The sequence below is a fragment of the Chaetodon auriga genome, chromosome 6 (genome assembly GCF_051107435.1).
Source record: "Chaetodon auriga isolate fChaAug3 chromosome 6, fChaAug3.hap1, whole genome shotgun sequence".
Taxonomy (NCBI): Eukaryota; Metazoa; Chordata; class Actinopteri; order Chaetodontiformes; family Chaetodontidae; genus Chaetodon; species Chaetodon auriga.
In genome coordinates this window covers 27,937,515-27,959,478 of record NC_135079.1, presented here as the reverse complement: position 1 = coordinate 27,959,478, position 21,964 = coordinate 27,937,515, and the positions used below count along the sequence as shown (strand labels likewise).

General features: G+C 43.2%; 1 protein-coding gene across 5 annotated transcripts in view; it reads left to right on the top strand.

Annotated features, from left to right (window-relative positions):
* Window positions 1–21,964, top strand: part of znf423 (zinc finger protein 423) — a 206,765-nt gene that overhangs the window by 22,192 nt on the left and 162,609 nt on the right. For 3 of the 5 annotated variants that reach the window (XM_076732309.1, XM_076732307.1, XM_076732311.1), the window contains exon 2: window positions 18,004–18,066. In XM_076732309.1, the coding sequence (XP_076588424.1) occupies window positions 18,004–18,066 (63 nt within the window). The remainder of the gene's footprint in view (window positions 1–18,003; window positions 18,067–21,964) is intronic. The other 2 variants (XM_076732310.1, XM_076732308.1) reach the window with 1 other exon arrangement.

The window sequence follows — 21,964 nt, the reverse complement described above, 5'->3', positions numbered from 1 at the left end:
TAACCCAAGAAGGGTAGACAGCAGCAGCAACTATATTTGCAGCAATTTTTCAGTCAGTGTTAACACATAATGTGCATTGATTAAGTGTAACTGAGCAGACTTGTATCCAATATATGTGTAATAGCATTTTTTCTGGGGAGTGGCAGGGAGACAGTATTAATCAGTTTGTCTGTGTGTAATTTTGGAGGGAAAGAGGACTGCTCAGTTGTACAGTTTAAAGATTTTTTTTTTTTTTTTTACTTTACTTCAGTATTTCCATTTCACTTAAATTCCACTACATTTCAGAGGCAAATCCACTACCTTTATTTGGTTACTAAGTTACTTTGCAGATTCAGATTGATAATAAAAAATATAATCAACAAATAACTTATAATGTAATATTATGGAGGAGATAAGATGATCCCGTGGATGAAATTCACAAGATGACTAGCAATATGTATAATGTAATTAAAAAAATAGCTCCAACCTACCTGCTGCAATTTTAAAGTAACGTATTAATACATCGGTAAGTATAATTCAATAATATACATTATACTGTACTTTTGCTTTTTTGTACTTGATGCTAATACTTTTGTACTTTTACTTGAGTAAAATTTTGAATGCAGGACCCCCACATGTAACAGAGTATTTCTACACTGTGGTCTTGCTACTTTAATTTAAGTAAATTATCCTAGTACTCTGTCCATCGCTGATTTACAGTGTGTGTACATTAATATTTTTCTTGTGCGTCTATGCTCATAAGTTCTCACATCCACATGCACAACCAGCGAATGTCAATGTTTGGTGAATTGTGCAAAATAAGCAAGGCAACTAATTGCATTGAACCAAACATTTTTTTTATATAGGATTGATAATTTTTTCCTTGAATGGGACAGTCTTCAAAGATATTGATTTGACCTCCTACAGGGAGAGAAAGATGGCAGAAAGCAGGCTGGGAATAGTGCTCAAAATAATCACTGAATTCTTCATAACAGTAGAAAGAAAAGGAGATCTGGACACTTGGCTGTGAGTGCTCTACACTTACTAGATGATGACTGCTCAAAATATCTCCAGTAGCACATGCAAGGATCAGAGTCAAATGCCTGTCCATACAATGATAGCAAAAATGTTCAAACTCCATGCCACAAGTTGTAGTAGTAGTGTTGTTGCTGTAACGGAATTCAATTTTTGACATTTTTTCATACGGGCATTCCACTGTCAGAAGCAGACCATGTCATAGACCTCCAGAGGAGAGGAGACTGGGTCTTGAGTTCAGTTGAACAAAGGGGTAAAGAAAAATGAAACTGTTAAGGTTAAGATCCTGCTTCTCCTCCATGGGACAGGGTGCCCCCCCACCCCCACAACAGACTTAGAAGACGAAGAAGAAGCGTACTTTTTATTATCTCACGCCATGCTTCCGTGAAATTATTTTCTCCGCATTTAACCCATCCTTGGTCCGTCCTTCCTCCACGGCAGACCAGGAGCGGTGGGCTGCTAGGGGACCGGGGACCGTCACCATTGGTCAGGTGATGATCTTCTTGCATGTTTTTAGTGGGGGTATATTTTATGGAGGGTACCCCAGGAGAACACGGGGAGAACATATAAACTCCACACAGAAAGGCCCCTTTCCTCGAGCAGCAGGCATGGTGGATGACACGCCCCCCAGCACCCACAGTGAGAATCGAACCCAGGACCTAGGATCTAGTTGTGAGGCGACAGTGTTACCACCACCACCAAATGTTGCCAGCAGTAGTAGTGGTGGTAGTGGTTGTAGTAGTAGTGGTAACAGCAGTAGTAGCACCACTGGAAGCAGCAACATTAGAAGTAACATCAGTGTACTTTTTTTCCTCCCTCAATTTAATCTTTCTTCTATTTTACGTCAATCTCCCTTCCTATACAGTCCCTCTCTCTTTTATTCATCCATCTGCCACATTGTCCAAGTGTTCAGAATGTGTGCTTGCGTGCACACACACATACACATATGTTTTCATCACTTTTGAGGACATTACAGAGACTTACATTTGTTTCTTGGAGATTAGCCATAACCATATCCAGTACTGGCCTAACCGTTACCCTAACCTTAACCCAAGTCTTCACCCTAAATTTTAAAGATTTACATTATGGGGACCTACATTTTGTCCCCACAAGTGTGGCAAGTCCTCACATTTTGACTGCATAAACAGATATATGTCTCACAGTGTGAGTAGCACACACACACACACACACACACACACACACACACACACACACACACACACAAACAAAACAAACGGTAACATCAAACCAACACAACACACAACAGTGAAATAATTCTGTTCTGATGATGATAATTTTCTTAATGATGTTAATGTTCTGTCCTTGTCTTTCTCTGGTTGTTTTGTCAGTTGATTGTCTTTTTGTCCTAAAAAAAACAAACAAACAGAAGCTTAGAATAATGATCTGAGCCTCTCAGTGGCAAAAACAAAGTCTTTTAGTGGTCATACTTTGACTGTGTTTAAAAGCCTGGAGGCGTTACATTGCAGCCTGTCTTACTGCTGGGAATGTGTTGTTATGTAGATCTTTTAAAAGACATGATTATGTTGAAATAATATGCAAATAATCTGTTTTATGGCCAATTTTGACAACCTGACTCCACAGTAGGATTGCCTGGTTTAGCAAGAGATACTCTACTTTCAGGTGTGTATATTTCTTTATACACAAGGGCCGGACGATGAGAAAAGCATCTCATACTGGTGTGAGAAAGTTAGAAAGTTGGAATTTAACCTTCTTAGGGAACATTTTGAACTTTCAAAATGTCCTTTAAGCAGCAGTGTACACGTGCTTCATTTAAGGAAAGTTGCAATCAACAGTATGAAATCTTTCTCTTATTTATGTTACATCCTCGTGAGTCTACAAGCCATATTTTCTGGGAAATAAAATGAAAACCTTTGTAAATCACAGGCAGCCATAAAATGAGGGGTTATGTTATGAATCTTAAATCCATCACTGTATTCAATCGAAGTGTTAAAAATATGACTTGTGTTTTGTTGCCCTGCACAAGCAGCTGGCCTGAGATTGAAACTCAAATTAATTGTATATCCCATGTGCTCAATTTGCATATTTGTTGAAGGGAGCTTGTCTGGGTTATTGTTGGTGGGATATGTTATTCGCACTCCACTACTAAATATGCAATGTTCACATGTTTCTATATAACCTTTAAGTATACAATTGCCAGTTTAAATTAACACAGTTCTAACAGTCCTGTAATAAATCCTCCCTTCTCTCAATATTTTGGAGGATACAGACAGTTGTTTCAGACAATTGCATGCCTTGCTCTTTTTTGGATCACATCTAGCTAAAGATATATATGTATACAGCAAACAACAATGACTGCAATTAATTTGGGGTAAATGTAGGTCAACTGACATCTGGTTACGGTAGCAAGTCAGTTGTTGCTCACGTTAGCTAACTGCAGTTACACTCTAACTAGTTTAGCTTACGATAAAGGTTAAGTAAAGCTGACTATATGAAATACCCCTGTCAATGAGATTCATAAGAGGTCAGTTAATGCATTAAAATACCAACAAAATTCAGTCATTTCATAGCTTACTAACAAATGTACTTCTGCTTAATGGTTCAGTGCTATTCATTGGTAGAACTATTGGTGGCTTCATGACATTACTCCCACATTCTCTTCTGTTAACAACACGTGATAGCATAGCATCACATGTTAGCATAAGTTCGTTTTGCTTTTTCTGTTGCACTTAGGCCCGAGGAGAGGAGCTTTCTCAATATGCGTTCTTCTCTGTACTTGTGTTCTTGTGTACTTGAGAAACGTCATCAGTCTCAGTCCAAGTACTGTTCCAATTCAAAAGTCCGCATCTCGGCAAGTACAGTCAAATACCCGGATGTGTTCTTGCCCCTCCCATTTTATCGAGGATGCATCGGGTGGTGACTTGTGTGGACTTGGGGCAGCCACGTATCCCAGAATGCATTTCGTAGCAACGATGCTGGAGGAGAGGACTCCATCCATCCATCCATCCATCCATTTCCACCCGCTTGTCCAGGGCCGGGTCGCGGGGGCAGCAGTCTAAGCAGGGATGCCCAAACTTCCCTCTCCCCGGACACTTCCTCCAGCTCATCCGGGGGGACCCCGAGGCGTTCCCAGGCCAGCCGAGTGACATAGTCACTCCAGCGTGTCCTGGGTCTTCCCCGGGGCCTCCTCCCGGTGGGGCATGCCTGGAAGACCTCCCTAGGGAGGCGTCCAGGGGGCATCCGGTAGAGATGCCCCAGCCACCTCAGCTGACTCCTCTCGATGTGGAGGAGCAGCGACTCTACTCTGAGCTCCTCCCGGGTGACAGAGCTCCTCACCCTATCTCTAAAGCTTGGTTTAGGCTTCGGCGTCGCGGCGACGCCGTACCTACGGCGTACACCCTACGCCGTCAATGAGCATTCGTAGTTCTGCGTCGAGGGAACGCGTTGCTCCGCAATTCACTGCCAAGCCGCTAGGGGGGTGCGGCTGTGTCTTTGTATGGTTTCGGGGGCTCTTGCTGCCGCGAAGAGGAGTTGTAGAGGTGGTCGTACTTGCGTACCTCCTCGATAATTCTTTCTTCGGCTTGGTCCAGTTTTTCTTGTAGCTCTCACCACAGAAACTTTGAAAATGGCGGTGTTGTTGTGCTGCGACCATAGGGCTGCGACTGAACCGAAAATTACGTTCTGAACGGACCAATCACAGTCCTCGACGTTCACGTCACTACGCGTCGACGCGACGTGTAGTCAGGATTTTTTGGAGGTGCGCGTCAGGCTACGGCGTAGGGTCCGCGTAGGGGTCTGCGTCGACGCCGTAGGTACGGCGTCGCCGCGACGCAGAAGCCTAAACCAAGCTTAAGGGAGTGCCCCGCCACCCTGCGGAGGAAACTCATTTCAGCCGCTTGTATCCGGGACCTCGTTCTTTCGGTCATGACCCAAAGTTCATGACCATAGGTGAGGCTAGGAACGTAGATTGACCGGTAAATCGAGAGCTTCGCCTTTCGGCTCAGCTCCTTCTTCACCACGACGGACCGATACAGCGACCGCATTACTGCTGCCGCTGCACCGATCCGCCTGTCAATCTCACGCTCCATTCTCCCCTCACTCGTGAACAAGATCCCAAGATACTTAAACTCCTCCACTTGAGGCAGGATCTCTCCCCCAACCCGGAGGGAGCAAGCCACCTTTTTCCGGTCGAGAACCATGGCCTCGGACTTGGAGGTGCTGACTCTCATCCCAGCTGCTTCACACTCGGCTGCGAACCGTCCCAGTGCACGCTGGAGGTCCTGGCTCGATGGAGCCAACAAGACAACATCATCCGCAAAAAGCAGAGACGAAATCTGCCGGCTCCCGAACCGAACCCCCTCCGGCCCCTGGCTGCGCCTACAAATTCTGTCCATAAAAATAATGAACAGAACCGGTGACAATGGGCAGCCCTGGCAGAGTCCAACATGCACCGGGAACAGGTCCGACTTACTGCCGGCAATGCGGACCAAGCTCCTGCTCCGGTTGTACAGGGACTGCACAGCCCTCAGCAGAGGGCCTCCAACCCCATACTCCCGGAGCACCTCCCACAGAATGACGCGAGGGACACGGTCGAATGCCTTCTCCAAGTCCACAAAACACATGTGGACTGGTTGGGCAAACTCCCATGAACCCTCAAGCACCCTGTGGAGGGTATAGAGCTGGTCCAGTGTTCCGCGGCCAGGACGAAAACCGCATTGTTCCTACTGGATCCGAGGTTCTACTATCGGCCGGATTCTCCTCTCCAGTACCCTGGAATAGACTTTCCCAGGGAGGCTGAGGAGTGTGATCCCCCGATAGTTGGAACACACCCTCCGGTCCCCCTTTTTAAACAGAGGGACCACCACCCCAGTCTGCCAGTCCAAAGGCACCGTCCCCCACTGCCACGCGATGTTGCAGAGGCGTGTCAACCAGGACAGCCCTGCAACATCCATCTTGAGGTACTCAGGGCGGATCTCGTCCACCCCCGGAGCTTTGCCACCGAGGAGCTTGCAGACTACCTCAGTGACTTCAGCCCGGGTGATGGACGAATCGACCTCCGAGTCCCCAGTCTCTGCTTCCTCTGCAGAAGACATGACAATGGGATTGAGGAGATCCTCGAAGTATTCCTTCCACCGCCCGACAATATCCCCAGTCGAGGTCAGCAGCTCCCCACCTCCACTGTAAACAGTATTAATGGAGAGCTGCTTCCCCCTCCTGAGGCGCCGAACGGTTTGCCAGAATTTCTTCGAGGCCGACCGGTAGTCCTCCTCCATGGCCTCCCCGAACTCCTCCCAGACCCGAGTTTTTGCCTCTACAACCGCCTGAGCTGCTACCCGCTTAGCCTGCTGGTACCCGTCAGCTGCCTCAGGAGTCCTATGAGCCAACCAAGCCTGATAGGACTCCTTCTTCAGCTTGACGGCATCCCTTACTTCCGGTGTCCACCACCGGGTTCGGGGATTGCCGCCACGACAGGCACCGGCGACTTTACGGCCACAGCTATGGACGGCTGCATCTACAATGGAAGTGGAGAACATGGTCCATTCGGACTCAATGTCTCCAACCTCCCTCAGAATCTGGTCGAAGCTCTCCCGGAGGTGGGAGTTGAAGAGCTCCCTGACAGCGGGTTCCGCCAGACGTTCCCAACAGACCCTCACAGTACGTTTGGGTCTGCCAAGCCTGTCCCGCTTCCTCCCCTGCCAGCGGATCCAACTCACCACCAGGTGGTGATCAGTTGACAGCTCAGCCCCTCTCTTCACCCAAGTGTCCAAGACATACCGCCGAAGGTCAGATGATACGACTGCAAAGTCGATCATTGACCTCCGACCTAGGGTGTCCTGGTGCCACGTGCACTGATGGACACCCTTATGCTTGAACATGGTGTTTGTTATTGACAAACTATGACTAGCACAGAAGTCCAACAACAGAACACCACTCGGGTTCAGATCGGGGAGGCCGTTCCTCCCAATCACACCCCTCCAGGTATCACTGTCGCTACCCACGTGGGCGTTGAAGTCCCCCAGCAGAACGATGGAGTCCCCGGTTGGAGCACTTTCCAGAACCCCTCCCAGGGACTCCAAGAAGGCCGGGTACTCTGCACTTCTGCACTGCTGTTTGGCCCATAGGCCGAAACAACAGTGAGAGACCTGTCCCCAACCCGAAGGCGCAGGGAAACGACCCTCTCGCTCAGCGGGGAGAACTCCAACACATGACGGCTGAGCTGGGGAGCTATAAGCAAGCCCACACCAGCTCGCCGCCTCTCACCGCGGGCAACTCCAGAGTAGAAGAGAGTCCAGCCTCTCTCAAGGAGTTGGGTTCCAGAGCCCGAACTGTGCGTGGAGGTGAGTCCGACTATCTCTAGTCGGTACTGCTCAACCTCCCGCACTAGCTCCGGCTCTTTCTCCCCCAGCGAGGTGACATTCCATGTCCCCATAGCCAGAGTCGTTGTCCAGGGTTTGGGTCGTCGGGGCCCCCGCCCACGACTGCCACCCAAAACGCAAAGCACCGGCCCCTTCTGGTCCTTCCTGCGGGTGGTGGGCCTACGGGAAGGCGGGCCCACGTCGCTCCTTCGGGCTGAGCCCGGCCGGGTCCCGTGGGCAAAGACCCGGCCACCAGGCGCTCGCCTGCGAGCCCCAACCCCAGGCCTGGCTCCAGGGTGGGGCCCCAGTGACGCCAATCCGGGCGACGTGAACATCCTTGTTTTTTCGAAATCCATAAGGGCTTGTGAACCGCTCTTAGTCTGACCTGTCACCTAGAACCTGTTTGCCTTGGGAGACCCTACCAGGGGCATTAAGCCCCGGACAACATAGCCTCTAGGATCATTCGGGTACTCAAACTCCTCCACCACGATAAGGTGGCGGTTCAAGGAGGAGAGGAGAGGACTCACAACTGTAAAGTTACAAGTTTCGAAATACTACTGTTTTAGTAGTACGGAATGTGGTTTTAAGATTATTTATGTGAGAAAGTGGATGTTAAAACTTAAAATCTGTGTCGATTCATCACGATAGCGCGTAGTTTAAAATTTGCTCCAAAGTTTTCAGAGATAACCGGAAGACGAGCTAAGATGGTGACTTCATCAAGTACACTGCCGTCCCTATTGCAGCATGACCGTCCTGCGTCCTCCTGTCCTGGAGAGACTGTACTCCCAGGTCGAACTTGCTAAGTCTGAACTGCTAAGTTCGTAAGTCCGAACTTGGCGTACGTGGTATTGAGAAATGGCTCTTGCCTTGCCTCACTTTGCCTCTTCTCTCTTCTCGCTGCATGCTGGGAGTTTGAGCATGTCAATGTGTTAGCAGTTTTAGAGTGTGTGGAGCTGCTGAGTGAGTTTGGGATGTTTGGATTGTTTTTTTTTCAGCTTCTCAATCTTTCACCCTGTCCTTCATGATAAGGTACGGAGAGTTTAATTCATCAATTTGTGGATTTAGTGAGTGAAACTTGGTTAATAATTTCATTAGTTCACTGAGTTATGGCATTCCTCCCTGGTGACAGTTTACCTCCCTTGTACATCAGACATGGGATTAGAATTATGTCTGCTCCACGGTACACTGTAGTACAGGTTGTTTTGGCTGTAGGAGAACAATATGGCCACAAGAGTATTACATGTTGTTGTCAGATGAGTAAGGCCACAGTGGTTTTTCTCTGAGAGTCGCACATGATTCATAGTTAAAACAGACCTGGTGTTAGATATTCTGTTAATGGCTGTTTTACTGCTGTTTGTACCTTCTACATGGATGACCGTGTTATGCGGGCCTCTCTTTCATCCTTAATGAACTGTTGTAAAGAAGGGTGGCTCTGCTTCGGAAATTTGCTCATGATTTGAAGCAGTTTGTCTTGGCTATAAACACAACATCTGAACAATCCTGAGCAAGTCTTAGAAGTGTCTTTCAAAGGTAAATATGAAAAAGGTTTCCACACTGTTTAGCCAAGCTCTGGCAGCATGAAATGTTTTGAGTGTGGTGATGTCAGCCACAAATGCCCATCCTGCACCCTGCACCCTGCGCCCTGCACCCTGATGCACTGGAAAATGAAACAAAATGTGAAGGAGACCAGTGGTGTGAACGGTATTAGCTATTATAACCCTGAGGGACAAGCTGTGGAGGAAAAAGAATGTAGAAAGCTAAGGCTGAAAACTAGCAGCAATCAAGTCGAACACTGTAAATGTTGAAAATGAAGATGAGGACTGGGAGATGATTCCCTGTCACAATTCTCTGTTACTATGTCACAGGATGATCAGGAGTCATATTCATTACAGAGATCAGTTATTTCTTGGAAATAATGTATTTTTTTCCTGATGTGGACAGATTCATTAATTCTGTTTCATTAAGACTGGTTGGTTATGAATAGCCTAGCAAACAGAAAACGTTTCATCCAAAAAAGATACTGACTAAAATGAGGACAGAGGAAAGCAGGAAAACTCCCACTAAATGTATAAAACAGTTGACAATGAAGCAGAAATGGGGGAGGAGTTGGAGAGGACAGTTTGGTGCAGGTGTAGCAGTTTTGTTTTCAAAAATCTTTCAGCGTGTAAACTAGAGCAGGGCAGGATTCAAGTAGTACAAGCAGCAGTCAGAGACATACTTCTATTGCATAAACTGAGGGACAACTGCAGTTCAACAGTAGTTCAGTTATAGTAGTGGGAGGAGATTGGAATTGCAGTACACATGCTTCAGCTGACACAAATGCAGAATAGGTTCATCCACCATCAGCCAACCTCCTGTCCAGTGTGGTTACAGAAAATGACCTTGCCGATGTGTAGCATTTTAATGTCTGGCTGAATCATGATAAGACCCTCTGAGTTCTGGAGTCAATGGAGTCTGAGAAAAAAAGATATTGTCAACTTGGCTTTATGGTGGGAGGGAGGGAAGATTAGACAAATATGATTTTTTTTCTGCAGTACATGGTGAGGTAGTCGATGGTCCCTGCAGTCAGATGGCAGTCCAGGCTGGTTCCTTCCAACTTCCTCCTGAGCAGTGATGGTTGGATTGTATTGAAAGCACTGAGAAGTCAAAAAACATGACCCTCTGTGTGCTTCCAGTATGCTCCAGATGAGAAAGAGATCGATGGAGCAGGTGGGTTACTGTGTCCTCCACACTGATGCCTGGTCAATATTGAAACTATTGTAGATCCAGTTCGCTGCTCACGAGGTGATGGAGGTGGTTCAGTATAATCCTCTCCAAGGTCTTCATCAGGTGGGAAGTTAAGGCTACCGACCTGAAGTGGCTGGGCTCCCTTTGGGACTGGAACCACACGGGAAGTTTTCCAAAGGGCTGGAACCTTCTCCAGATTGAGACTCATGTTGAAGATGTGCAGGATGACCCCACAGATGATCTGCGCAGTCTCTGAGCAGTCTAGAGCCTATTGTTTCTTATGTGGCACTTAACATACTGGGTGAAGGTGGGGAGAGTGGAGGACAGGGAAGCCTGATTGAAGGAGGTGCAATGTCTGCAGTTTTGAAACCAGTGTGAAGTAGCTTGCACGGTGCTGCTGCATCGGCCAACGAGGGGATGTACACAGTTATTGCGATGACATGCGAGAACTCCCTCGGAAGATAATATGGCTGAATGCTAAGGGCTGCCTGCTCTCCTTCACTCTCCTGCCGGCTCTCAGCAGTTGAAAATTGTCCAGCGTAAAATGCAAGTCCGACATGATCTCCGCCACATTTCGGTGAAACACACAAGACTACGCTCCCAGTACTCCCTCTGTAGTCTGGTTAGCTCTTCCATCTTATTTGGAAGAGATCTCACGTTCCCCATAATAAGAGATGGTATGGATTTTAATTTCATTTTTTTTTTTTGTACTGAATTGAAACCACAGACAATTTGTAGTTAATTTCATTCTGTTTGGTTTACAGATGCCTTAGAATTAATCTCATGTCCTTGCACTATTTTTAATTCACCTCAGGCTACCTGCTGTATATGCAATCAAGTTTTAAATTTGTCGTTAATAGATGTATATACAACATATAATCACAATTTTGTTGTTATGTGAAAATAATAATAATAATATTAATAATAATAACAATAATAATGATGATAGTGATAACATTGAAATGAAAATAATAATAATAGACTTCATTTATATAGCATAATTCGTGTAAACATGTCCATTCAGGACATCGCACCGAAACGCTGCATGCCCCATGCCAGAAACATTAGTGGCTCCTCACACGCCCACCATGGTCAGTTGGCCTCTGGAAAGAGGTTCTGCAGCATTCGGTACAGGACCACCAGGTTCTGTAAAAGCTTTTTCCCTCAGGTCATTAGACTGTTGAACTTGAAATGAGCATTTTTGTACCACTGTTAACACCTCAGGTCATTTTTCACTAATGCACTTTATAATATCCTCTGTGTATATTTCTGCTGTTTGTTTTATCATACTTGTATATATCGCAATATATTCTGCTGATTATTTTAATAAACTTGTATCTATATCACAATATATTTTAGATTTTCTTAACCTATTTCTAATCCTGTGCTGAGCCTATTGCAACGAAATTTTGTTCAGTGTACACTTGTTTACTGAATGACAATAAAGTTTGTCTAAGTAATAATAATAATAATAATAATAATAATACATGTGATAAAACAGTAAAAGCAAGGAAAATAAAATAAAATAAGAGGTAGAATTAAAACAACAAATGAAACAGCCATCAGGTAAACAGAAAAGACACTTTAAGAGAAAATGATGTTAAGAAGATGTGTCTAGAGATTTTGTTTAAAGGTGTCAACAGATTTAGAATCCCTAAGACCTTCAAGGAGACTATTGCAGAGTTTTGGGGTGTAATTAACAATGGCTGTCTTTTAATTCTTGCCTCAGGAACAATCAAGAGGTTTGATCTAAGCAATCTAGCAGGCACATTTGTCTTAACAAGCCGGACAGATGTGACGGGGCAAAGCCATACAGTGATTTAAAAACCAATGAAAGAATTTTAAAATTGATTCTGTAACGGACAGGTAACCAACATAAAGATTTAAATTTGGAGTAATGTGGGATGTCTTGGTTGTCCTACATTGGGAGGACTTTTGTTGTTAACAAATTGACTGCCTTGATGCTCTGGCATTGGTTAAGTATTGTACAACCTCCAGATACAGATGAATTCTCATAACAGCTGGGCAGGTCTGCTTTCTTTTCAAACACGAGCACTACTGGACTTCTCCTTAGTGTCAAACAAAGACTTGTATGCTTTCACTATAAAGATCCCCAGCAGAGCATATCAACTGGTGTCCGGGATTCAAGGTGGTTTGGTGTGTTGGCACCAGGGTCATCTAGAGGACCCTGTACAAACCTCCCGTAGAGAAACATAGTGCAGTTCTCCAGTGGAGGGTTGTGCATGGGGCTGTGCCTACAAACAGAGATGTGGCATATATGGTATATACCGTATAACAGGTAGGAAGTCATCGTGTATTTTGTCAAACTGAGGAAACCTTACAACTTCTCTGGCTCAACTGTCACAGACTGGTCAGGCCAGTCTTTGTATTTTTTGTCTCAGATATTCTGCAGTACAGTTTAGAAATATCTGTCTGGTTAATTTTTCGATAGGCAAAGCTAAGATGAGTGTATGGCTCACCAGGAAAAACAAAATGAAGTGGACCTGATACGTAAATGGTGAACTTACTTTTATTTTACTTTAACTTTTATTTTGTGTATGCGGTTTTAGTGATTGGGGTGAGGTTGGGGTGAGTATTATGTTATTCTGTTTTTAATTTATGTGAATGAAAAAGTGGACCAATAAAGGGCTTGTTAAACGTCAAAGGTCTCCTCTCCTCTCCTCTCCTCTGATAAAATCTTAAACTTACATTGGAGCACGCCATAACAGCTGTAGCTTACTGTTGTGTGTGAGGCAACATCTGCCAACATTCGTATTGTTAACCTGCTTTTCTGTTATGAGCACTTTATTTTGATACAACAAACAGGGGTTTAAGTCTTTTATTGTCAAGTCGGTGTCAGGTAGGCAGGTCACACCCTCTTTTCCACCCTGAATTAACATGTATTGTAGGGGATTTGAAAGGGGTGTTGATAGGGCAAAATATATCATTCACCAAATTTACTTCACATTGCTGCCATTTCGCATAAATGCTCTATAGCCATATTGATTTTTGTTTTTTTTTGTTTCCTGAGAATGCTGTTTAAACTTCAAAGGAGTTCATTGAATGAGCTTGGAACGATTTACCAGTTAGGAGAACAGTTGGTCTTTTTTTAGTAGTTTCAGGTGTTTCGAAAAATGTCATTAATGGCCCTCACTCTTAAACCCATTCGCAAATATTTGCAGTGCATTGCTAAAATTAGAGCCTACAGATGTAACTCGCATATAGGCTGTATGATGGCTACAGGTGTTCAATCACCTGCAAGAGAAGGACCCCATGCATTCTACAAGCAGTTGTGGATGACTCAACCATTAATGTAAGGCAGTACAGACGCTGCCTTAATCACATGAAGTAAGATTTTAATGGGTTTGGCTTTATGCTTGCTAAAGGTGACCTAAACAATGCACTTAAATAAAGCAAATACCACAACTGCACTATGCCACCATTATTCACTATTATTTGTTATTATTTATTATTCATGTGTGCTTTTAAAATGTTTCCCAGGAGATGCAGTTTTTGTGTCTTCTTAAAAGAATATTATTTAAAAATTCTCATGACTTATTTCTTTTCATCTTTAAGGTCAAAGACCTAATTTCCATTCCAATGTTCCAATGTGTCCAATGTTTTTCACCTGGGGACTTCAGACTCTCATATTGGGAAACTAAACATTCCAGATTCATGTACTGGGACACATTTTGCATATGCATGTAAATTTGTCTTTGTTTTGTCACCTAGGATGCTGTGGAACTGTATAATTGTGTGCCTGTCCAATGACCTGTAGCAACCCATTACAATACATACAGGAGTGCTGTGTAGTTTCGTGCTGCAATTTGGTATAGTAGTACCAGGGATTCTGTTTCTGTGTCCTGGAAGAACTCAAAGTCCTGGACAAATTGGAGAAATTCTGGTCAAAATCTGGTGTTTACTGAGCTTAAAAATGATTAGTAGGCAGCCAATGTAAAGAATGACATCATGGTTTCAGAAAATAGGTTTTCTTGTTTGGCCGTGTCTGATGTCTTTCCCAGTGCAGTCACATTGGCAGATGCAGCACATGAGTTTGTTGAAGACTTTGTGGTTGTATGGACGGACCAGATAATCTCTTGGAAAAATGAAAAAGCTTTGTCAATTGCAGATTAAGCATTGCCAACAAGGAGGAGCATTGCATGAATGTGAAAGTAGCCTCCGTCAAAGCCACTTCCTTGTCTGCAGAAGATCTGTTTGATGAAAAATTGTTACTGTTATCAAATTCGTTGCTATTCATTAAATTTGGAATATTTTATTTTATTCATCCACCACATGATTAGACACTCTCTGAAGATAGAATGTGTTTCATCATAAAACACAAAATTCAGAAAAGTTCAAACAGAAAACACAAAATCTGGAAAAAATTGAAACAGATTCCATAGTAACCTAATCTAGGTCTTTCTCTAAATGCAGAACTACCAAAAGAACATGGTTTTATCATGATTCTATTTGCTGGGGAACAAAAATAGAGAACATCCCTGTCTCAACAAGACCAGGGAAGCCTGGCTCAAACAGAGTGTGGTCACAGCAGGGAACCCTGCTTTTCAGAAAGTGAAACCTTTGATTTAGACCTCTGTCCATAAGCGATACAGATCCCTCTTTTCATGTAGGTTCCAGAAGAGTCTTACTTCTTAACATCAGTGAGACAGCATAATCATGTCATCAGTGTTGTGATGTGTGTTGTTCTTAGAAACAGTGATTGTGGCAAAAAAGGTGGCTTGTCATTAGGATTGGAGTTTTGCACACATTAGAAAATGTGTTTCTATCCTTTCGTATCACTGCATTTTTGTACTTGTAAACACCTGCATCAACATGATGTATGTGCCTTTGCATTGCATGTTGCAAAAGACACTAAATGTATCATTCATATCCACTGATATTTTTGTTCAGTGTAGTATTGTATTAGTAATGCAGCCCAAAGCATGGCTTAATTGTGTGGTAGTATGCAATAGGTGTTTGGTAGAAAAACACCCTTTTATTAGAGGAGGTACTTCTCCTCCCATACCTCCTCTCATCTGTTTCTGTCTACTGTGTTTGGCAGACATGTTAGTCATGTTGGGAGGTCTGTATCTGTACTGGGTTATGTTAGGGCAGATGCACAGCCTTGAAGTCAAAATCCTGTGTGGTTCTGTCTTGAGTGCATATGTCTCTGTGAGCTGTACTGTCTGTGCATATGTGTTTGTCCAGGGATCCATTAGTCCATTATTAATACACTGTGGTCCACATCTGGCCCTGAGAGCCTGCACCAGCCCTAGCCCCAGATATTTGAAGGATATTGATGCAAATGCTTGAGTTCTGAAGCAGGTGTGTGTATTGCTGTGATGGATGCAAAACCCAGCCAGGTGTTAATTTTGACCAGTAAAAGATGAAGTCACTCCACTACGTTGTTAGTTGCTATCGAACACTTGTGTATAAAATCTTTAAGGCTCTTAGCTTACTTTCAAGAACATAGCCTACTATGCAACACTGAAATGGAAGAATTTTGCTGTGGCTGTGTTTAGTTCAGTTCAACCTTTTGAAAATGCAGGGTTTTAGCCTATTATCTCAAGAAACCTGAACATTGATGAGTTGATTGGCAGGAAGAAATGCAATTATATTATTGCAAGTCCATGTTTAAAAACTTCCTTCTTTCATGGACCATTTGCTTAGGAAATTCTTACACTAGTGGCACGGTCATATAGTGGCAACACTGTTGCCTCACAGCTAGAAGCTCTCGGGTTCGATTCTTGTCTGGGGCACTGTGGGAGCTGTGGGCGCTGGGGGCATGCCCTCCACCATGCCTTCGGTGCCTGCTGCCCTGTATCTTGAGGAAAAAGGGCCTTTCTGTGTGGAGTTTGCATGTTCTCCCCATGTTCATCTGGGGTATCCTCCATAAAAAAAATCCCACTAAAAACATGCAAGAAGATCACCACCTGACCAATGGTGACGAAAGGAACTGGGTCCCTGGGCACCACTGTTGGCTGGCAGCCCACCGCTCCTGGTCCGCCGCGGAGGACGGACGGACCAAGGATGGGTCAAATGTGGAGAAATAATTTCACAGCATGTATTGTTGTATGTCATTAATAAAGTACGTCTCTTCTTCTCTTCTTCTCTTCTCTCTTCTAATAAATCATGTTGACTGAAAATTATTTGAAGTAAAATTTGGATGATGATTTTGTAAGCACACACAACATACAGTAACTGTCTTCAAACTAGGCTTGTCTTGTTGGTTCGCCATGCAGAACTTTACACCGACACCAATTTGTAGTAGTTGTTGTGGTTTTTATGGTCTACATTACTACAAGGGAAAACTGAACACCTATATGTTTAGCAACCATTTTTCCTTATATTTGGTCTGCACATACAGTATATTTGAGTGTATGAACAAGTTAATACTGAAAATGGTGTTTAACTGAAACAAGGACCAGGTCAAGAGTTTGTTTTTGTTTCAAAGGGAACACTTCATTGATTCATAACTTTTTTTTTCATTTGAGGTTTTGGCATAGCTTACATTTTAGGATGGGGTGGGTTAAGAGGGAGCTGATTAGGATGTAAAGTGGGGTATAAGTTTGAGACCTGGAGGTTACTGAAGAGAGCTGGGTGAGACCTACGATTTTGAGAGATCAGACATTGAGGTGAGTAAGTGAGAAGTGAGGAGTAGTATGGTGGGGAGGGGATATACGGAAACCCCATTGTGTGGTGGCTCTAGCGATTTCCTGTTTGTGTGCCAGCTGTACTTTTCTCCTTCCTGTTGTACCCAGGAAGTCAGTGTCACATTCCAGCTCTGATCAGCTCTGTGTTTGTGTGTCTGAGGGATTTCAGAACCTTGTCATTGTCAATAGCTGCATGTTTGTTGCTTTTCTGGTCTATTTTTAAGGGTGTTAAACAGCACATTTTTACAAAGGATAAATGTTTTCAGAGGTCAGTACGTACACACTCCATAATTCTCAAGGTTGTAGAGACTGCTTGAATCTTGAATCCAAAGTTGGGGAGGCAAAAAGGAACACAAAATTAATTTAGAGAACAACTGAGACTTGTATTACTGGAAAAGTCATGTGGAAACTACTAGATTTGTCTTAAAAAGGCCTGTAGTCCAGTTTCAACACTTCAAATTCTAGTTTTCAACCTGTTGATTTTGTTATTATGCATTTTGTTGTGTGTGTGCATTTTTTAATTTTTTTCTTTTTGGTGTGTGTGTGTCTGTCTGTCCATGTGTGAACCTGTCTGCAGCTAATCTCGCATACTACTGGACCCATCAGCCTCATATTTTCTGTGGACATTTTTGGCTGTATGCTCAAGGACCTCTCATGGTTATGGGGATACATACTTTTTGAAAAACCTTCTTTATTGACTGCTCTGTTTTATACTGTCATTGACTGCTGACTGCTCACACTTGTTCACCAGCTGGTTGGAGCTTCAGGTGATCAACAACTCCTTCACTTTAGAATTTTGTTTCCACTACGGACAGCATATGTGGTGGTCTTTTGTTGGCATTTTCACTTTGAAATTGACATTTTACATCACTGGTATTTTAGAACTTCCATATTGTCTGCCCTTCATTCCACTATGCTCAGGAGACACAACCTGCCCTGCACTCCCTTTTCCTTACCCACATGCCCCCAGGCATACCTGGCAGAGAGCTGCACTCTACTGAGTGCACTCTTCTAGTTTCTATCTGAAATATTGTTGAAATATTAAGTTGTGTTGGGTCACATGATGGTTACATATTTTTACACAAAGAAATGTCTTAAATGATTAATAGATCATCAAAATAGTTTTGATCAATTAACTTTTTCAGTTGTAAAGAGATTGAGCACATTTTTGCTCTTGATCTTGGGCTTTTGGTCAACGGTAGAAAATTTCAAACCAAATTATAAACATACATGTAAATTTTTTATTTTTTTTCTCCCTTTTCCTTTCTCCTCAGCAGTAGAGGAAGGGGAGTCTTCAGAGTGTGGAGGGACCTGGGATGAATCAACTGTCCAGTCAGGTTTGTGTACAGAGATGCATGCATGTACACACACAAACACACACACACACACACACACACACACACACACACACACACACACACGCTCATAAAGTAATAGTATTCCAGCAAGCTGTCAGATTCACATGAGAGGCTTAAGTCTATACATCTCAGACACACAAACACACAGACACACATTTACATAATATCAATTCCACGTGGTTTATGGCCTGCTCAGAAGGGATATCAAGAAGAAAGGGAAAGAAACGTTAGAGATTAAGTCAGCATAGGGAGAATGAGGATGAGGAATTGGTCAAAATATTAGGAAAGGGAAAAGCCATATTGTATTATATAAGTATTTGAAGAGCCAAAAGAAGGAATGAGAAGAGATATGGAAACAGACAGAGCTCCCACTGGTCTCAGGAGTCATACTGAATGGAAAGAGAGATGACAATGGGGATATGGAGAGAGAGAGACATGGGTGAAAGGGGGACGAGAGAGATTTGTGTGCTTTTTCACGACTCTCTGTGATCTGGTGATCACTGGGAGGAAGTAATAAAGATGATACGGCTTTTTTTTGTTCTTTTCTTGGATTTTTGTTTTTCCTTGTGGTTTCTCCAAAACAATCGCTCCATTTCTCCTTCTCCTTCTCTCTCTTCATCAATCTTCTCTCTTTCTATCTCTCTTGCTCCTTTACATCCTGAGATGGAAATTTGAAATCATCCTCACTTGCCCTTTTTCCTTGATGGAAAAGGAACAACTGAACAGGCCGTACTCTGAAGTTCATGTATGACATGACAAATAATACAGACGCTGCGTGTACATGGTATGGTATGGATGGTAATTATTTGGATTCAATGGATTTACTTTGACTTGTTGTAATTTTGCAGTCAAAAAATTTCTGTACAACTACAGACAACCTATGAGAGTAAGCTTCATTGCCTCATTTGCGAGCCTGTCACCACATATTATGCAGAGCGGGCTTGGTGCGTGAGAATCACGTGAAGCGATAAACCCGTATTTTAAGTAGGACAAATGATATTGTCTCTTAATTGCAGCTTTCTTTTTCTTGGAAGTTGTAGGCTCTTCTTCCTCTGTCTCATCATTCGGCCTTTTCCCCTTTCCAAAGAAGCTCTCCAAAGACGCTTGTTTTTCACTCATTTTTGCTAGCTTGTGGGCTTACTTTTTTACTACCGTATCATGTGACCGAGACGAGCGGTTTGACATTTGTACAGAGGCACAGGCGGATGCACCTGATTTTCAAAATAAAATTTTGTTCAGACTCTGATAAACAATAAAATATTTTTGTTCAGTCTCTCTGTGCTGCCTGGCACCGGTCTACGGACCGGTGGTTGGGGACCGCTGGTTGGGGACCGCTGGTCTAGAGCAGTGATTCTCAACTGGTGGGACCTGTTTTCAGTGGTTCTTAAGAAAATGCTAAGAAAAAAATCCAGTGCTTTTATTTTGAAGGGGATTTTTATGCAGTGCTGTCTGTTCGTTGTCTTGTTTTGGATCGCGGCTTGTCATTAAGGGGTGATGGTGGGTCTGAAGCCAGAACCATTGAGAACCACTGCATGAAAGGACACATTGTCATGAAAATACTAATAACATTGTGTGAAAACTAACCACTCAGAACTTCATATCAGGTATTTATAAAGGCAGGAAGTTTACCATATTTAAGGCATAAAGCTTTTTTGCACCTTATTTAATGATTAATGTCTTGACGGGGACACAAAAGATATAATTGCCTAACATAAACTGTAATTCAGACGATATGAGGTATGAACTGATAAGTATTTTCACGATCAGCTGATCTACTTGTAACTTTGCGATTAATTGTTTGGGCTATAGAATGTCAGAAAATAGTAAAACATGTCCTACACAAGTTAGCAGAGCCCATGGTGGTGTCTTTCAGTGTCTCACTATCTTGATTTTGCAAAATAAGAAATAATTTTATAAAAAAATTTTCCAAAAAGAAATTTCAGTTTACTATGATAGAAAAATATGAAAATCACATTTGAGAAGCTGGAATTGTAATTCAGATGTATTAATTCTGATTTATCAGTATCAGAATTGATGCAGATCTGTTGATTGACTAATTGATTAATCCACTGATCATTACAGCTATAAAATGCAATTTAAATGACATGACATGAATGTTATGGTTGAGGTAAAGCATGGCCAGGGGTAAAGTAGCAGAGACGTAGAAAAAACCAAAGATTTATTGATACAAAGTACAACCGAAAATCACCTGAACCAGGGAAAAAACGCATATAAGCGAAAGAGAACAGAAAATCACCACAATGGGGAAAAAAAGCACAAAAAACAAGATGATAAGAAAAACTAAACGTTGCAGGAAAGTAACAAAATAAAGAAACTCAAAATTCACCAGAAACTGGGAAGAGCAATCAACAAAATGCTGAACAAAAGGCGACTATGAAAAACCACAGTGAATATTACTCAAGACTAGTGGAACGCAGGAGGCAGGAGGAGCGAGACAAGAGAAACACGAGAATAACTCTTGAGCTCGACCTGGAGCTACAGGAATAGTCCGGCACAGGGGTCGAGCATGAGGTGGCTTAAGAAGCCGAGCCGATTAGGTGATGAGGTGCAAGTGTGTGTCATGAAGCTCGCTTCTAGAGAAACTCAGCCCCACCTCTCTCCCGCTCCAATCTGCTGAGTGAGAATGAGGGAAAAAGACAAAATATCAAAAGGAGAAGACAGACTCGAGACCACAGCCATAACAGTGAATTGTATTTGGGAAATTCCTTTTCTATCAGTAACTGCTGTTATAAGGCAGATGCTTCAGGGTGAAAAATGTTTTTTCTGCTAGCTCCATATGCTAACCCTGGCACAACTAGGCTATTAGTGCTTAGTAGAAATTAAATTACACATAGCTAAACAATGGCAGAAACAGTTCAACTTCTCATTTGTCAGCTGTGGCTCATATTTGGTGCTCTGAACAGTTAAACACTTCCCTTGACTAGATCCCAGCAGAGAAATAAGATACTTGCTGAATGTGGTGAATACACAGTTATCTCTCCCTTCACCTCTCCTGTTCAGGGTTGGGGTGAGCGTGTGTGTGTGTGTGTGTTAAGGCGGTTGGGGTGCTGACTGAGGTCCTGGGTGGCTCCCTACAACTGCTATATGTGTCAGTTCCTGCAGGAAGCTAGAGTCCCATGACACACAGACACACACAAGCACACACACAGACTCACACACACACACACAGACTCACACACACACACACACACACACACACACACACACACACACACACAAAGCCATAGATGTTCACAAGTCTTTTTTTGCAAGTCCAAGTCAAATCTCAAGTCTTTGGTCATGACTCCAAGTCAAGTCTCAAGTCTTTGTGGGGTGAGACTTGGTCAAGTCTCAAGTCTTTGGTCATGAGTCCAAGCCAAGTCTCAAGTCTCTAAAAAATAAATCTCTCATGTCTCTTTTTGTTTTAATGAGCCTTCTATCATCTGCTGCTATTCGGTCTACTAAGAATACTGCACAGCTGTATCTAAGAAATTCAAAGCATCTACTGTATTATTATCGCTCCTTTATCTATTAGCATCACTTATCAGTACTGATTAGTTGTTTGTTATATGATCACTTTAAACAGGGTACTGCAATGCAATATGAAGAAAACACACAATGAATGATTTCCTTTAAAGGAGACTGTATTCTTCCAACATGAACATACAGTTACAATATATCTTCCCCCTATTGTGCAGGCTCAGTCGGACCATAAGAACAAAAATATAGAAAATGTTACACCTCACCCAGTCAAAGGCATTGTAGGCATTGTAGGAACGTAGATAAATAACGTTACCCAATAAACGTCATGTTAACGCCACTCCATGCAAATAAGTGTGACAAGCAAACTAACATTCACTCATCTATTCAAATATCC